Genomic DNA, 19,355 nt, shown 5'->3' with positions numbered 1-19,355 from the left:
ACATAGCTACACACACATTGTAGAATTACTCACATCGTAAAATTATCTTGTGAGCATTAATAAACATGAAAATTATTCTTAGAATTCCTCAGGAATACAGAGAAAATTTCATGAATTTTGGAATGAGAAAACTACACATTAGGTTTAGTATGAACAACAGACAAGAAGAAAACAGAATTTGTATGAGAAGAGTCTGAGCCAGGAACTATAACATTTTAAAGAAGTAAATTCAATACAAAGCAGAGAATAAATATTTACTTTCAGAATATCTGAAATTCCTGCTTTGCTAGTAAATTATCAATACTTTTAAAATTATGTTTTGTTTCAGTATTTTTGTTTTCTTCCCCAAAAAGCTACACAGCTATACAAGCAATTACAAGCTCAATAATTCTCTTAAAGCTAACACTTAGGTTTAGAGTGATAGACTTATAAAATTAACTCCATGTTAATCAAAACTAAATGTGGTATGTGTTTTACAGGCAACAGGTCACAGGCTCAAAGAAAAATGTAGTATGACATTTGGTAAATATTCAGAATTTAAAATATATGGATTTTCATTATATTCCTTTATACTAGACCCCACATCCAATATGGGGAAAGCATTTCAACATAAGGTAAGGTAGAAAAAGCCAAACCATATAATATATAAAAATATTCTCCAAGTTGTTTGAAATTAAAAGCCACAGGGAAAAGAGATTACTAGAGATGTCATTTCATTGTTGCCAAATAGTGTATTGTTACTGTTAATTACAACTTTGGATAAGGTGGTATAGGTTAATTATGGTGGCAAGGTACACTTCATTTAATGCAAAATATTCTTAACACATCAAAAATCATTTTGTTTTATTAAAACAGATTGAATTCTAAAAATAGCATTTCACAAGCTGCTGTATTTTATTAATGTGCAACTCATTTGCTACTAAAATTCAAAACATTTTATTACTATAATGCAGAATACTTCTCTGAATGCCTAATGTGTCACTTACAACACTGTTATACATCAATAAGCATTTCTACTTAGATTTTCCTTATAAATCTTACATTTCAGTGCCCTTAATCATTCATGAAAAAGTGTATAAATGAAGGTTATCTAATACAGAATTTGTCATAGATGTTATACAGCAACAATTCACCACATGCTTTAACATAATAAAAATAATAAAATCAAGTTGAGATTTGAATTGCATCAATATTAAAATGTATATCATCAAAAAATATAAAAGCATTTAATGCAAAAAAGTATAACTTGAATGTAACTGTAACTTCAAAAAGGCATCATCTCTTGCTTCATTTAGATTTACCTACCATTAAATTATCTATTGTAACCTTGAATGATTCTCTACAATCAACACTACCTTGAAGTGACATCTGAAAGTGTTAGTGCCTTAGTACTTTCTACAGTAAATTATGTAATGTTTATTTAGACTTAATTTTGCACATTTGCTTATATTCACTGCATCTGTAAAATATATTCTATAAACGATAGTGTTTTCTGAGGCATATGTCTTGGAAAAATGTTTTTTCCACTTTTGTGTGAGGTTTTGTTTTCCCTGTAAAATTCTCTGAAGTTGAATAAAGTCTGAGAAATTATTTAAGGGTTTTCCTCTAGTACAAATTCTATTTACAGTAAGATTTTTGAAATACACAAAGGTATTATAATCCTTTACATTTGTGAATTTCATTCAGTATAGGGTGGTGCACTCTGAAGCTTAAATTTTGTGAAACATCCTTAAACAGTGGTTACGTTCATACTTTTATTCAGTGTGAAATTACTAAAGCCATGTATAATATGTGCAGTTTTTAAAGACTGCCACATTTTTTACATTTGTCAGGTTCCTCTCCAGTATAAATTATCTTATGCTTACTAAGAATTGAGGATTGGTAAAAACCTTTGCCACATTCTTTACATTTGCAGGGTCTCTCTCCAGTATGAATTCTTTTATGACGAGTGAGGCTTGAGAATTGGTTAAACGCTTTCCCACATTCTCCACATTTGTAGGGTTTCTCTTCAGTATGAATTCTTTTATACTTACTGAGGATTGAGGACTGGTAAAAAGCTTTGCCACAGTCTTTACATTTGTAGGGTTTCTCTCCAGTATGCATTCTCTTATGGCTACTTAGGTGAGAGTGCTGTTTAAAAGCTTTGCCACATTCTTCACATTTGTAGGGTTTCACTCCAGTATGAATTCTCTTATGTGGAGTAAGGCTTGAGAACTTGTTAAATGCTTTGCTACATTCTTTGCATTTGTAGGGTTTCTCTCCAGTATGAATTATTTTATGCTGAGTGAGGTTTGAAAATGGAGCAAAGGTTCTACAACATTCTTCATATTTGTAGGGTTTCTCTCCAGTATGAATTCTCTTGTGACTACTTAGGTGTGAACACCGATTAAAAGTTTTGCCACATTCTTCACATTGATAGGGTTTTTCTTCAGTATGAATTCTTTTATGATGAGTAAGGCTTGTAAACTGGGTGAAGGCGTTGCCACATTCTTCACATTTATAGGGTTTCTCTCCAGTATGAATTCTTCTATGTCTAGTTGGGTGTGAGCACTCATTAAAAACGTTGCCACATTCTTCACACTTGTAGGGTTTCTCTCCACTATGAATTCTCTTATGTTGAGTAAGGTTTGAGAACTTGTTAAAGTCTTTGCCACATTCGTCACATGAGTATGGTTTCTCTCCAGTATGAATTTTCTTATGGCTAGCCATTTGTGACCACCAATTAAAAAGTTTGCCACATTCGTCACATTTGTAAAGTTTGTCTCCATTATGAATTCTCTTATGCTTAGCTAGGTTTGAACATCGATTGAAAACTTTGCCACATTCTTCACATTTGTGTGGTTTCTCTCCAGTATGAATTCTCTTATGTTCAGTAAGGATCGGCCTCCGGCTAAAATTTTTGCCACATTCATCACATAGAAAGATTTTGCTTTTAGTTGGTGAACACTGAGTAACTCTATTATAACATTCTTTCTGCTTCTTACCCTCACTCACAGTTTTCCGGTCTTTCATTAAATGCAAATAGTTAAGGCCCTAGCTTCTATATCTTGTCAGTGTCACTTTTTGGCATAAATCTTTCATGTCTTGCTCTGGCAAGAGGTCTTGAATAAAATAAGATAAAATAGCTGAAAGAAATAAAAATAAAAACTTACCCAACTTACTTATCTCTAGTACATATACTTTACAAGTCTAATCAATATAATTATATCAGACATATTAGCAAGATGGCATAATAAAATACCACAGGCCCTAATTCCTTTTTGAACATATAAACTTAACAAAAATATACTGACAAAAACTCCGTTATTAAAACTACAAAATCTAGTTAAGAGTTTGCAACACCCTAGGTGAGTACAACTGGAAAATCCACATGGAATAGAAAGTAAAATTTGTTACATTTATATATACAGCCATTCCTCCAACCCAATACAGGATGGTGTCTTTAAGAGTAAACTTCCAACTCCTGGATTCTCCCTCAAAGCAAAAAAAAGTTGCACACGTGCCCGTATGCCTGGCTTTTAGGGGCTTTCCAAAGGTTGGTTTCTGTCTCCCATAACAAAGAGTGCTGAAAGAAATGGCAGTATGGTTTTAATGACAGCTTTGGTCTGCTAAGACAAAAGGTAAATAATTGTTATAGCAGCAGAGAGAGATCACAGTGCCACAGACAGACACCAGATGTAGCATATGATTACAGGTTTTTAGAAAGAAGCATGAACAAATCTCTTTAGCTGAAAAGTAAACACACAATTCCAGAGAATACAAATCATAAGAACTCTTGAGAGGCTCTAAGAGTCCCTAGCCTGACAAATAGCTATCAGCCTCCTCCAGGACAAACCCACTTATAAGGAGTGTGATAGGTGGCATTTTGTTAATGCCCAAATGTCAACCAAAGATTACAACATGTGAAGTTATCAAGGTAACACGGCCCAATCAAGGAAACAAATAAATTAATTCTAAAAATTAATTATGTATCTTAAAAACTACAAATAAGTGAAATGGGAACAAAGACAGTTGCATAAAATCAGGAAATGAGAGTATTAACAAAATAATAAAATATTTAATAAGAAACACAATGTGGGGCTGAAGAATATAAGAAAATAAATTTTTATATGTAAGTTATAAAAATATCAAGAATAAGCACACAAAAAGACCCAAAACAAGATACATTGTAAGCAAAATTTTGAAATCAAAGAGAGGAATACAATCTAAGCATTTTTCTATGAGATTATCTGTGAATTTATCAACAGAAACCTTGCAGGGCAAAAGGGAGTTAATTAGGGTGCTGAAAGAAAAAAAAAATTTCAAGCAAGAATACTATTAAGACTAAAACTCTCCTTCAGAATTAAGATGAAGAATTTCCAAGATAATCAAATGCAGAAAAACTACATCACCAGTATAACTGTCCTATAGGAAGTGTAAAATGGAGTGCAGCCCATTGAAAGTAAAATGTGTTATTAAACAAAACAATTGTATACAAATACATAACTCTCTAGGAAAGATATACACATACACAAAAATAAAATTCTGTAGTTTTATAATGATGGTGCTCTTTTACTTATGCTCCACAATTTGAAAAAAGCATGAGAATAATAAAAAACATTTGTTGATGTATATATAATATGAAAATATATAATTAGCCACATCAGTAACATAAGTTTAGGTTAAATATAATGAAAACAAACTCTGTATGCAGCTGAAGTTAAGCTATTGCCAGTTAGTTTATATTGTAACTTCAGAAGTTTTAGTAATTCTCATTGTAATCACAAAGAAAATACCTATAGAGATATACACACATAAACAAACAGAAAAAAGAGTAGAAGCATGTCACTAAGCTCAGAAAAACATTGAAAGACAGAGAGAAAAGGAGGAAAAAAACGGCTCCAAGAATCCAATAAAACAATAAATATCAATAGTAAGTCATTATGTTTTAGACAACTAATTAAATATTGATCAACAAAACTTGCACGTCAAAAGACTAAATAAAGAGATTGGGAAAAAAATTTTTAAATAACAAACTATGTCTTGCCTCTAAGAGACTACATTTAGATCACTGGAATAATAGACTAAAAGTACAAGGAGAAAAAATTCCTTGCAAATGGTAACCAAATGATAGTTGGAAAGGTAACAATTATATTGGGCAAAGTACATCATATGTCAACAACTGTTATATTTCACAAAGTATACTTTAAGCCAAAATTGTTACAAGAGAAAATATGAACATCAAATAATAATAAAAGGGTTCATTTATTGGGAACATATGTAATTTATAAGCACTCATGAATACAAATAAGATTTAATGAGAACATATGTTCCCCATCAGGGTTCCCAAATATATGTTTGTTTAAAAATTATACACTAATTTGAAATGCGGAGAGAAAAATAAATGGAAAGTGAACCCATATAGGAAAAGTCAAATCAGCAAGATGTTGGAATAGGAGGTCATCTTCTTGTGTATCTTCCAAAGCAACAATACTTTATCAGCCATCTATGGACAAAAGTGTCATTGTGAGAGAGCCAGGCACCAAATTCCAGCTATTTGAGAGGCTCGGGCAGACAGATTACTTCAGGCCAGGTGTTTGAGACCTGCCTGGGTAATATAGCAAGACCCTGTCACACAAAAAATACATTTATGATGGCTTTGAGATTCAGGGAGTGGGTTGTAATATGCTTCTAAAAGCATAAGCCCAAGGAAGGTCCTTTTCAGAAAGCAAGTCTTCCTTCAGGTGGCAAATTTGAGGACCCCTGGTCTTGGCTACAGAACAGGAAATGGCCCATTTGACATGATTCCACTTAGAATTCTGAAATAACACTGTAACTGTCAACTCCTCCCAGCCATAGTCAAGAAGAGGGCCTGCACATCCAGAGAGCAAGGGTAAAATGCTCATTGATGGCTACAGATGCAGAACTGCAGACCTTGACATTTACTGTGGTTCTAGACCTTTATCTACATTGCATGGCCAGTACTGTTAAAGTGAGACCCACAAAGTGAGCTGGCAGAAACCCTGCAAGTATTGTGTGGGAGCCACACACATGGAAACACTTGGTATTAGGCCAAGTGTCTGCTCTACAGGTCAGAGTGCTGAAGACAACTCAGTTGGCCAAGGAGTAAGAAAATTCACAAGCACCCAAGCCCCTGGAAATAAGCACAGCAAAGGCAGACCCCATTGTAGACCCTGAAACAACCTTAGGATCCTGATATATCCCCCCTCTACTGTGAACCCACAAAATATCAGCCTGGGAACCCAATAGGATAAAATCTTTACCTGTATAAACCAGTTTATAAAAACTGGAAGAGGTGTTTCCTCCTTCAAATGCACAGACACCAATTCAAAGTGATATTGTGCCCATTATCAATGCTTCTATTTTAACATAGTCCTGGAAGTCCTAGACAGAATAATTAGGCAAGAAAAAATTTTTAAAAGCCATAAAAATTGAAAAGAAGTAAAAATATTTCTACATCTTATATGTAGAAAGCCATAAGTAAGAAACCAAAGTCTCAGTAAATTAGAATATAAAAGACTATACAAATAACAGTTTGTTTTTATACACTAACTGCAAACCATCTAATGAAAAAGAAAAAACCTTGGCCGGGCGCAGTGGCTCATGCCTGTAATCCAAGCACTTTGGAGGCCAAGGTGAGCGGATCACCTGAGGTCAGGAGTTCAAGACCAGCCTGACCAACATGGTGAAACCCCGTCTTTAAAAAAAAAAAGAAAGAGAAAACCTCATTTACAAGAACATCTAAATAAATTTCTTAACAAAAAATTTAAAGAACTGAAAGATCTTTATATTGGAAAAGAAAATACTGATAAACTGAAGAAAAAAACAAATAAATGTAAAGCTATCCAATGTTTATGAATTGGAAGACTAATTATTGTAAAATGCCATATTATCCAAAGCAACCAATAGATTCAAAAAACTTCCTATCAAAATTCCAGTGGCAATTTTTAAAACAATACAATTTTGCAATTTATAAAGCATTACAAGACACTGAATAGTGAAAGCAATCTCAAGAAATAAAAACAAAGCTGAGGGTATCATAATTTCTGATTTAAAGCTCTATTTGAAAACTATGGTAAAAAGAGCATGATGTTATACATACAAAAAATGAAACAAGAAATGGAACAAAATAGATGAGAAATAAACCCATGCATAATAAGATCAGTGAATCTTTAACAAGGGCATCAAGAACATACAATACTTAAAAGATAGTCTCTTCAATGACTGATGCTGGGGAAAAAGAATATCCATATGCAAGTGAAATTAGACCATTTTTTCTTACACAATACCAAGAAATTAAAATAAAGACTTAAACACGAATACTTAAAAATCTTAAAACATTTTTAAAACTACTTGATACTGGTAGTGGTAATGATTTTTTGGATATGGCACCAAAAGTACAGCAACAAAAGCAAATATAAACAAGTTGGACTACATGAAACTAAAAAGCATCTGCACAGCAAGAAAAACAATAAAATAAGAAAACCTGCAGGATGAGAGGAAATATTTGCAATCCAAATACCTGATAAAAAGGGAGATATCAACAATATATGAGGAACTCATACAGATCAAAGGAAATACAGTAATAATGATAATAATGATCAAATTGAAAAACAGGCAAAAGACCCAATAAGTGTTTTTTCAGTGAAGACATACAAATGCCAACAGATACATGAAAGAGGGCTGAAAAAAAATTTGTATGTGTGTGTGTGTGATAACATTTTGACAACAATGTGAAGAAATAGGCTGGGCGCGGTGGCTCACATCTGCAATCCCAGCACTTTGGGAGGCTGAGGTTGGGAGATCATCTGAGGTCAGGAGTTCAAGACCAGCGTGGCCAGCATGGTGAAACCCCATCTCTACTAAAAATACAAAATTAGCTGGGCGAGGTGGTGCATGCCTGTAATCTTGGCTACCTGGGAGGCTGAGGAAGAAGAACCACTTGAACACAGGAGGCAGAGGTTGCAGTGAGCTGAAATTGTGCTATTGCACTCCAGCCTGGGTAACAAGAACAAAACTCCATTGCAAACAAAACAAACTATGTGAAGAAACAGAAATACTGTACTGTACACTTTAAAAGTTGTCAATTGGTGATATCATTATAAGAACTAGTATGAAGTCTTTTAGAAAAAGATACAAGTACCATAAAATTGAGCAATCCCAGTTATGTGTATATAACCGAAGGAAATTTAGTATCTTAATGAAATAAATCTGCATCTTCATGTTTATTACAGTATCATCCACAATTGCCAAGATATTACAATAACCTGTTTTTAGACACTAAATGGATAAAGAAAATGTGGTTTACATACACAATAAATATTATTCATTCATAAAAACAATGAAATTCTGCCATCTAAACAACATGGATGGGCTAGAAAGACATTATGCTAAGTAAAATAAGCCAGACACCAAAAGACAAATACTGCATGACCTCACTTATACAGGGAATCCAAAATGTGAAACTGGTAGAAGCAGAGAGTACAGAGGGAGTTGGAAGGACCTAGAAGTAAATAAAGTGGGAAGGTGGTGTTCTGTTTTTGTTTGCTTGGAGACAGAGTCTCCCTCTGTCACCCAGGCTGGAGTGCAATGGCAGGATCTCAGCTTGCTGCAGCCTCCGCTTTCCAGGATCAAGCAAATTCTCTTGCCTCAGCTTCCTGAGTATCTGGGATTACAGGCACCTGCCACCATGCCCAGCTAATATTTGTAGTTTAAGTAGAGATGAGGTTTCATTATGTTGGCCAGGCTGGTCTCAAACTCCTAACCTCAAGTGATCCGCTCCCTTGGCTTCCCAAAGTGCTGAAACTTTTGTTCGGTTTTAAGATGAATAAGTTTAAAAGATCGAATGTGTAACTCCATGACTACAGTTAATAATGTCTTGTATGCTTAAAATTTGCTAAGGCAGTAGACATTAGGAATTCTCACTCCAAATCAATTTGAATGTGTTAATTATAGTACGGTATGTACACATATCAAGTTTTTATATTGGACATATATAACTTTTATTTGTGAAACTTGTTACACAAGTAAATATATATGCATACATGTATGTGTGTACGTCTCAGTAAGCTTAGTAGTAAATAAAAACAAATTTAAAAGTTATTCAAATATAAGGTAAAAGATGGGAGTTTAATATATGCTCAGCAATATTCCAAGCTCCCTAATAACAGTATATTTTTAAAATCTAGGCAGTAGATATATTAAATTATATTACTGTTTATATTATAACAATGTGGGCATAGTTTGCCAATCTCAGTTTTTACTTAGAAAATAAAATTTTGAAGTAAAATAACTTTAGATTTTCTTATATTTAGTGTTCTGACAAAATCACTCAGTATGAGCTTCTGTAAAATCACATTTGAGACCTCCATAGGATAGAAAATAATACATGTTTGTGGTGTTCCTGGGGTTTCAGATCAAATGCCAATATGCCACTCCTTTCACAAATTTCAGACAAGATGCAAAAAGGGAATTAAATGGTATAAAATAGAGTTCCTTACAGCCGGACATGGTGGCTCACACCTGTAATCCCAGCACTTTGAGAGGCCGAGTTGGAATGATCACCTGAGGTCAGGAGTTTGAAACCAGCTTGGCCAACATGGTGAAACACTGTCTCTATTAAAAATACAAAAATCAGCTGGGAGTGGTGGTGTGCACATGTAGTCACCTCTACTCAGGAGGCTGAGCCAGGAGAATTGCTTGAACCTGAAAGGCAGAGGTTGTAGTAAGCCATGATTGCCCCACTGACTCCAGCCTGGGCAACAGAGGGAAACTGTCTGAAAACAATAATAGCAACAACATGACTCTTGGCTGGGATGATCCAATTACCAACCTAGTACTATACTCAAGAGGAAAAAAAGTTTTTTAGAAGGTTCTAGAAAATTACTCCAAAAATAATATTTTCTGACATTAAGTTAAAAAAACTTTTCTTTTTGAGACAGTGTTTTGCTCTTGTTGCCCAAGCTGGAGTGCAATGGCACGATCTCAGCTCACTGCAACCTCTGCCTCCCAGGTTCAAGCAATTCTCCTTCCTCAGCCTCCCCATTCGCTGGGGTTACAGGCACGCACCTCCATGTGTGGCTACTTTTTTTTGTACTTTTAGTAGAAATGGGGTTTCACAATTTTATCCAGGATAGTCTTGAACTTCTACCTCAGATGATCTGCCCACCTTGGCCTACCAAAAATGTATAGGTTCCTAGCTCCACTACCCAATACTACTGAATCAAAACTTGGTAGTGTAATTAGATTTTGAGGTGTGAGCAGCAATATCTTATGTCACTAAAGTTCTGGAATTACAGTCATCCAGAGTAAGAATTCAAATTACCTTAAACTTTATGTCAAGATTAAACATTGTGAACACTTTATACACCAATAAATTCCCAAGTTTTCCTTAGAAGCCAAGATAAAAATTCATTCATGCAAATGATAAACTCTCAGGTAACATTTTAGAAGTGAAAAATATAAAATCTGTAGTGTGAAGAATAAGTTGTGTGTTGAAGTTATCCTCACCTAGGGAAACCAGGTTTCTATAGTTCTCGAACATCACATCCCTATACAAATTTCGCTGAGCAGGGTCCAGGCATGCCCACTCCTCTGGAGAGAATTCTGTGACCACATCCCTGAATGGCAACAGTCCCTGGGGAAGAAAAAATACACACATATTTACAAAATGTGCCATGGACATAGTTTTTAGTTTGATTCCAACTGAATTGAAGAGAGTGAAATGAACTTATTCTAACAGAAATTTTCCAGTTAGAGTGCTTAAACACAAATACTTTCTAATGCATTGTTACTCTGAGGAAAGAAGACGGCATACAATCTACAAAAGCAGTGTAGATGCTGATGGGATTTCTCAGATGGAAAAATCATCTGAAGTGCCTCAGATTTTAATGCATATAGCAAGAAATTGGAACTCTTAAAAATGTAGATTTTGATTCAGGAGGTCTGGGCTGAAACCTGACTTTCTGAATTTTGAACAAGTTCACCTGTGATACCAATGCTTCTGAACCAAGGAGAACATTCTGACAAACATTAAGTGGCAGGGCCTACATTTATCTTAGTTAATTTGACCATTACATGAGAGCCTTCATTTTCCAAAACAAAATATATGCCAAATAATCTAAGAAGAAAGGAGAACTTCCCAATTAAACTTGATGGTTTATGCACATCAGTTATTAATCTCCATAATGTACTTAATACTGAGAAAACTAATTTGCTTTATAGTGAAGAAATCTATCAGAGAGCAACTTAACCTATTGCATAAAATTAACATCAACTGTAACAAAACTGGCATCAGGTTTAAAAATACATAGGAGGTGGTTACAACATCATTGCTAGAATAGCATAAGTCAAAAAAAAAATAAGATCTAAATCTAATCATAACAAAATCAGTTTCACGCAAAATTCAATCAGTTTTCTTTTAATCTAAGGACCCAAATCCATCTCCAGTGGGAATCTTGGACATCCACACCTTCCCACGTTCAACACATATAAAAGAAACATTCATTTTACAGGTTAAAAATTAGTAGTAAAGATTGCTTATGGCACTTCAAAAGCCTGAATGGATATAAAACATTAATATATAGGAAATATTTTTCAGAGCCCCCCTGAGTATCATAAGAAAAATTTAAAAAGTACTTCAAATAAATGTATTAGGCAAAAATGTTACAAATAGAGAAATAAAAGTCTGCAAGTTTTAAACACGTGACATTTCTGGAGAAACAGTTGACACAGCCCCTGACCTGGTAGTTTTTTACCTGAGAACCAGCCATTTCTTCCTCTTTTTCTGATTTCTGTTCATATGAAATTATTTGGACAAATCACACATCTTGAGAATATACCTTTAGAAATGTCAGCAGAACTCCTTCACCTGCTACAACCACACACACAGGCAGAAGGACCTTGAAGTGCAAAACAGCTATTCTCCTGTTTCTTCATCATGCAAGACAGGAACAATGAGCTCCTACATAAAGGTGACAACGTGAGTTTTCCTTTTCCTGCTACCAGGTGCCCTTCTCTGCCATGGAAGCCAACAATTTTGCCTATTATGATAAAAATACTGGCTGCACTGACTTGACCACACTAAACCAAAGGAGAGCAGGCCCTTCTGCAGGCCGAACTCAACCTTACAAATATGTCTAAGGGCCCTCATGCTTAACCCTGGCCTTATCTTAGGATCATATGGTACGAAACTAAAACATCAGCGTTCTTACCCAGGTCAATACACAGAACCTGTGGGGAGGGTACAAGTGAGAGTATTTCTTTCAACTGGCCATGTGATCCTAACTGAGAGCCACTTAGCTAAGCATTGCTTATGAAGCTTCAATGTGCATATATAATTTGCTATTCAGAGCCCCACTTTAAGTAATGTGATTCTGTAGGTTTGGAAGAGACCTATAAACTGGCTTCTGTTCATGTGAATGTTGCTCCTCCTAGGCCCATCATGAGTAGCACTTAGCTAGGAAAAACAGGCACAGCAGAGTCCATTGACACAACATTCTTAGCCCAATACAAATATTTATGATCCAAAGTGAAGACCACCAATCACAATTCGGAAACATGGCATTGTCTGCTGGCCCTTTAAAGACAACCACAATGTCTGAGCAAATCTCCATTTGGGAAACAATTTGTACATATACATTAATGCAGTGTTTAGGGAGCATGTACTATGTGCTTGATAGTACATTACAAAGCACTAAGTGGGGAACCTCACATTATGTGAGTTAATCTATATAAAACGCTGGGAGGTAGGTGCAAAATGTCTCATAATTGCCAGGTGTAAATACAGGGAAATCCTTTCTATTACTTTTTCCATTTCTCTATCACTGATTTTAATAAGAAAATGTATAGGCTGGGCGCAGTGCCTCAAACTTGTAATCACAGCACTGGGGGAGGCTGAGGCGAGTGGATCACCTGAGGTCAGAAGTTCGAGACCAGCCTGGCCAACATGGTGAAACTCCATCTCTACTAAAAATACAAAAAATTAGCTGTGTGTGGTGACAGGTGACTGTAATTGCAGCTACTTGGGAGGCTGTGGCAGGAGAGTCACTTGAACCTGGAGGCAGGGATTGCAGCGAGCCAAGATCATGCCACTGCACTTTAACCTGGGTGCCAGAGCGAGACTCTTGTCTCAAGAAAAGAAAAGAAAATGTATAAATAAAAGCTAAATATTGATGAAAGACACACAAAGTGTGGCATATAGGTCAGAGAAACTTTTTATTATTGTGTTGGGAGAAGGTCTTGACATGCGTGTGATGGAGCATATGTTGTTTGCTGAGAGTGACTGCAAGGACCACTGAGCCATCCTCAGGCAGAAAACTGCTAGAATAAGTTAGTTATATGTACTGGTCATGCACTAGTTAAACCAGTCCCCAAAACACAGGATATATGACCTTGACACCATTGCTGACTCACAAAGAGTGCTTTCTAGCTTATTTCTATTTTAGTTGTGAACAGGTACTATCTGCCTGTTTATCTTTATTCTATAAAGAAACACTGAGTACCTGCTTATTAAAAATAATCACTTGTTCACAAAGAGTAAATACATGGGTCAGAGTCTGCTCTGGGCTTTCAGCTGGGAAACGCTGTCAGTCTCCTGAAGGTCCCACTCTGAGCCCACTTTTGCACTCTGTCTTTGTGTCTGTTTCTTAATTCCGCCATCGCCACCTGGGTTCGGGTCTCTATGACTGAGCTGGTCTCAGCATTGTTGTATTTATATTTAGTTTTTTGTAAGTTAGAGAGCAACTACTGGATCTGAAGAAATAGAAAACAGGTTTCTGAGTAAAATGTTTTTAGAACAAAGATTTTAATTAAAAAAATAAAAATTAAGACCCCCAAAATATACAGTCTTTGCCTCCCATTTATTTATTTGGATTTGGGGAAATTGTGGGTACTAGCCTTGGGGAGGCAGCAGGAACAGCTACTCAAACCCCTGATCTCCTCTAATCAGTTCTGTGAGGGGAAATTCCAGGGTAGAAAAATATGTAGAAAAGGTTTCAAAAAGGGTGCATCTGGGCAGGGCTGGGACCCTGGGCTTCACATCTTTATACCACTGGCTTTCAATTATGTCTTTTCCTTTGGCTGCCTATGAGGAACTTGACTTCCACAGTTTGTGTGATTTTAATTGTTTAAGCCAGTTCTCTATTCTGTAACATAACAATAAATATAAACCTTTAGAATTTTCTGACACTAATATATTAGAAGATAAACATTTTATTCCCAACAAGGTAAAGAGCATTACTGCCACCACCACTGCTGCTGCTGCTCCTCCTCCTCTTCCTACTACTACTACTACTAGTACTAGTACTACTACCACTACTAATTCTGTTCAAGAATGGCCATTCAGGAAGTGATATCAGAACTCACAATAACATTAGGGAAGTAAGGAGCTCAAATGAAGCCCAAGTTCCCTGTTTACCCCTCTCTCTATTTTTTTTAAAAACTGGCAACATGTTTTCTAGACTGAAAGTTTCTAGATGATGGAGCCATGACTGCTCCATTTGCTTTTCTAATAGCAGTATCAAATGGAAGCAATTGGTCTACATATTAGTTTGCATCTCCAAATCTCCTCTTTGTTCTTTATCCAACTACCAGGAAACTGAAGAAACTCCCATCTAGGTACCAACCAAGAAGATTCATTCTGTGAGGGGAGAAACAACCCCTAGTTGCCTTCTCTTCCACTGAGATGAACGCAGAATACAACCCCATCATCAGTCTGCACAGAACATCCTTAAATGTCTCACAGAATCTCAGATACTGATGAGAGGGGTTCTAGTAAGGCTAGGCTGACGTTCCCATTGTGAATCAGGCATGAACAATTCAAGGTATTCCTATGAGCCTGAGCATGACCAGCATCACCAGTGCCAGTGAGGCCAGAAAAACAATAAAATGTTGCACAGGAGTGACGAACTCTAAATTTAGAGGAGTGGGTACCGCTAGGGACAGGTAGAGGAATAAGCCTGTTGGGGGAGGTTCTGGGGGCTTTATTTCATATATAAGTTTTAGTTCATGAAACAAAAGTCTGAAGCAAGTACCACTACATATGAGTATGTTCTGATAACCCCAGAGAGTGGTACCCAGGTGTTTGGCATATGGGCTCCTTCAGATTTATGTATGTTTGAAATACTTACTTTGAAAAAAAAATAAGCAATATGCTTAATATACAATATATGGGTTAAATGTTAAATTCTTCTGAGCTGATGAGAACATTACTGAACTGGTATATTTAGCACAATAATTACAGTAGAAGGAGAAAAAATATAAAACACAAATATAATTAAACATGTGGCAAGTGAAATGAGAGGGAATGAAACAAATCTAATTGTTTTTCTAGAATATATTAAAAGAATTAAAGTAGGCTGGGCACGGTGCCTCACACCTGTAATCCCAGCACTTTGGGAGGCCAGGGCGGCAGATGACCTGAGGTTGGGAATTGGAGATCAGCCTGACCAATGTGGTGAAACTCCATCTCTACTAAAAATAAAAATTAGCCGGGTTTGGTGGCACATACCTGTAATCCCAGGGACTCAGGAGGCTGAGGCAGAAGAATTGCTTGAACCCAGGTGGCAGAGGTTGTAGTGAGCCAAGATTGCACCATTGCACTCCAGCCTGGGCAGCAAGAGCGAACCTCAGAAGTATGATAAATACATTTTTAAAAAAAGAAAGTACTCAAAGAGTTGGTGATTTATAAGTTTTTTAAATTGAGCATCAGACATAAATCCTTGAATTCAGAAATGCAGTGTGTCAAAAAAAGAAAAAAATTACTTAAAAGAAGTAACAGTCAAGGTGCATAACACCAAAGAGAAGGAAAACACTAAAAATCAGAGGAAAAAAAGAGATAATTTACAAAGGTGAGACCAAAATTTTCACAGCCTGAGTACTTTAATGTACTTCTTTTCTTTCCCCCCTTGAGTTGGCTTTACACCATTACTTTTATTTCTTTAGTAGTTCATCAAATTCAAATTTACAATTCATAAATATGAAATATAGAAGCCAGTGCTTGCCAATAAAAGAAAAACCAAAATGCTCATCAAGAAAAATAACAACAGACGCAATAAAGATGAATGCATTTGTGTATATTTACTTAGGAAATAAAGGTTAAAAGAAACATCTGGCTATCAAGAGCAAAACTAAAGAAAAGAAACCCTCATGTTTAAAGACAAGATTGCTATCACTCTTTCTTCACTGTTTACTTCACATTATCCTTTGCATAGATGCATGAGATCCTCAAAGGTCAAGTGCAGCATAATTTCAGCTGCGTCAACGCCCCAGCGAGCCACGGGCCCACTAAATGAGTTTTTCTTTTCTATGCGTAGTACCGGCTCCATTTAGAGACTCACGTGCCGCGGCGCGGAGGGCACATCGGCGTGACCGACTGGCCGGCTGCCGGAGCCGAGAGCCGCCGCGTCCATCCCCGCCCGTCTTGCCGGGGACCCGGATTGAGTCGTCAAGCCGCGCCCTTCGCCCCTTGCCCCAGCAGGCGCCGGGCGGGCGAGCAGCGCTTCGGCCCTTCCCGGACAGCGACGCAGTCACAGCCGGCGCCCAAACACAGATGTGGGAAGATAAATGAAGGGGTCTAGACGGAAATGTCAGTGGAAAGGAGAGCTACCATCACTCAGGGCTGAAAACACAGTTAAATCACTGTCAAAAGGCTATTAAGTACACAAGATGGGGACTCCTGGTTCTGGAAGGAAAAGAACACCTGTGAAAGACCGATTTTCTGCAGAAGATGAAACTTTGAGTAACATTGCCAGAGAGTTGGATGAAAAATCTGACAAACAGTATGCTGAAAATTATACACGACCTTCATCTCGAAATTCTGCCTCAGCAACAACCCCTCTAAGTGAAAACTCATCCAGACGACGAAGTGGGGACACCAGCAGCTTAACAGATCCAGACACCTCATTAAGTGAATTACAGGAATCTTTGTCTGAAGTGGAAGAAAAATACAAGAAAGCCATGGTTTCCAATGCACAGTTAGACAATGAGAAGAACAATCTGATCTACCAGGTATATACACTCAAGGATGTTATTGAAGAGCAGGAGGAACAGATGGCAGAGTTTTATAGAGAAAATGAAAAATCAAAGGAGTTGGAAAGGCAGAAACATATGTGTAGTGTGCTGCAGCATAAGATGGAAGAACTTAAAGAAGGCCTTCGGCAAAGAGATGAGCTTATTGAGAAGCATGGCTTGGTTATAATCCCCGATGGCACTCCCAGTGGTGATGTCAGTCATGAACCAGTGGTTGGAGCCATCACTGTTGTGTCTCAGGAAGCTGCTCAGGTCTTGGAGTCAGCAGGAGAAGGGCCGCTAGATGTAAGGCTATGAAAACTTGCTGGAGAAAAGGAAGAACTGCTGTCATAGATTAGAAAACTGAAGCTTCAGTTAGAAGAGGAACGACAGAAATGCTCCAGGAATGATGGCACAGTGGGTGACCTGGCAGGACTGCAGAATGGCTCAGACTTGCAGTTCATCGAAATGCAGAGAGATGCCAACAGACAAATTAGCGAATACAAATTTAAGCTTTCAAAAGCAGAACAGGATATAACCACCTTGGAGCAAAGTATTGGCCGGCTTGAGGGACAGGTTACAAGATGTAAAACTGCTGCTGAGAATGCTGAGAAAGTTGAAGATGAACTGAAAGCAGAAAAAAGGAAGCTACAACGAGAGTTACGAACAGCACTGGACAAGATTGAGAAGATGGAGATGACCAACAGCCACCTGGCCAAGCGGCTGGAGAAGATGAAGACCAATAGGACAGCACTTCTGGCCCAGCAGTAGGAAGACCGCCCTTCGGCCTGGGTGCTGCTCCTTGGGGCCCTACCTAGAGGAACTGACTTTTTTGTCCATTGACACAAACCCCTTTTAGTAGTGTTTTGAGTTTTGTCGTTAAAACAGCCACCTTTGTATTTTGTAATTTATGAGCGAATGAAGCCGGTTTGAATCTTCGTGAATGAAAAAAAAATGATTTTAAGACAAAAAAAAAAATTTATTGCCATAAATTAATCCAGTAGGTATATCTAAGAAAGCACGCATCAGTTGGTTAGGGCAATAAGCGCCTCTACCACATTGCCCATGTGTCCCGCAAGCTGCGTTCTGCTGCTGCTCGAGGTATCTCCATCTCAGTCATTATCAGTTCCAGATCTTCCTTCTTGATAGTGACTTTTGCCAGTTCTTTCTCCCGCTCCTGTTTGGCTTTCTGCTCCCGGGACCTTCTGTCTCCAATCACAGACATGGCCGTCTCCAGACGGTACTTACATAGTACCTAAGTAAGTGCAACACCAGGCTGTGTCTTTCTATCACGGATTTCCACCTGGACACGTGGAACCCAGCCTGGCCTGTCTGCACAATCCTGACTGGACTCCTGAGCTTCATGGTGGAGAAGGGCCCTACCCTGGGCAGCATAGAGACGTCAGACTTCACGAAATGACAGCTAGCAGCACAGAGTTCAGCCTTTAATTTAAAAGATAAAGTCTTTTGTGAATTATTTCCTGAAGTTGTGGAGGAAATTAAACAAAAACAGCACAAGACGAACTCAGTAGCAGACCCCAGACTCTCCCCTTGCCAGACGTGGTTCCAGACAGGGAGACACACCTTGTCCAGAACGGGATTCAGCTTCTCGACGGGCACGCGCCAGGGGCCATCCCAAACCTCCCGGGGCTCCTGCAGGCCAACGGGCACCGCGGACTCCTGGGCGGCGACCTGGCGAACTTGTTTGTTGTAGTCGGGTTTGCAGCCTTCGCCTACACCATCAAGTACGTGCTGAGGAGCATCGCGCAGGAGTGAGGCCTGGCACCGAGACCAAGGCGCCACGGAGGGCGCGTGGCACGAGCGTGACCTGGGCCGGCCGGACACGTGCCCAGCACAGGCAGACCCACCAGGCTCCTGGGTTTCGGTTTTAAAAACCTAGAAGGGAAAGCAAAAGCCAAAATGTGTGACTGGGCTTCGGAGGAGACTGGAGACTCAGCCCTGCCCTGGCCACGTGCCGCCCGAGCTGGCGTGGAGGGGCTGCTGGCGTGCTGGTTTTGTAGCTTATCTTCTGTGTTGTCTTTGGATCTGTTTTAGTGAACCCGTTTTTCATTTAAAAAAAAAAAAAAAACAAAAAGAACAAAAAAACAACTTCCACATCCTCAGACCAAAACCCCAGCAGATCCAATCCATCAGCCAGGCCTGTGTGCTCTTCTGTTTAGACCCCGAATTCCTCCACATCCCTGCTGCTCCCCTTCCCCCCAACACGCTCCCTGAATTCCCAGCCCAAGACACCATGTGGATTTCCTGACAGCAGCTGCCTCCCTGCTCTCTGAACTCCCGTCCTCAACCCCAGGCCTACTGCCCACGACAGCCGCCAGAGGGCGCCA

The 19,355-nt window shown here is 38.1% G+C and overlaps 1 protein-coding gene and 2 pseudogenes across 2 annotated transcripts; 2 read left to right on the top strand and 1 right to left on the bottom strand.

The window, feature by feature from the left end:
* Nucleotides 1-1,210: 1,210 nt before the first annotated feature.
* Nucleotides 1,211-7,836, bottom strand: ZNF678 (zinc finger protein 678). Its single transcript, XM_017531973.2, has one exon. It carries the CDS (start codon nucleotides 3,010-3,012, stop codon nucleotides 1,801-1,803), a length of 1,212 nt encoding a protein of 403 aa, XP_017387462.1. The 5' UTR covers nucleotides 3,013-7,836; the 3' UTR covers nucleotides 1,211-1,800.
* A 7,786-nt stretch (nucleotides 7,837-15,622) lies between these two features.
* Nucleotides 15,623-19,080, top strand: LOC108306887 (annotated as a pseudogene). The gene has a single exon (XR_001826325.2). The product of XR_001826325.2 is annotated as a leucine-rich repeat flightless-interacting protein 2-like (transcript).
* On the top strand, nucleotides 18,073-19,080 carry LOC108306868 (annotated as a pseudogene).
* Nucleotides 19,081-19,355: the final 275 nt, after the last annotated feature.

The sequence above is a fragment of the Cebus imitator genome, unplaced genomic scaffold, assembly GCF_001604975.1.
Source record: "Cebus imitator isolate Cc_AM_T3 unplaced genomic scaffold, Cebus_imitator-1.0 Scaffold75, whole genome shotgun sequence".
NCBI lineage: Eukaryota > Metazoa > Chordata > Mammalia > Primates > Cebidae > Cebus > Cebus imitator.
The sequence above is the reverse complement of the archived record's forward strand: the minus strand, read 5'-3'. Positions and strand labels throughout refer to the sequence as shown.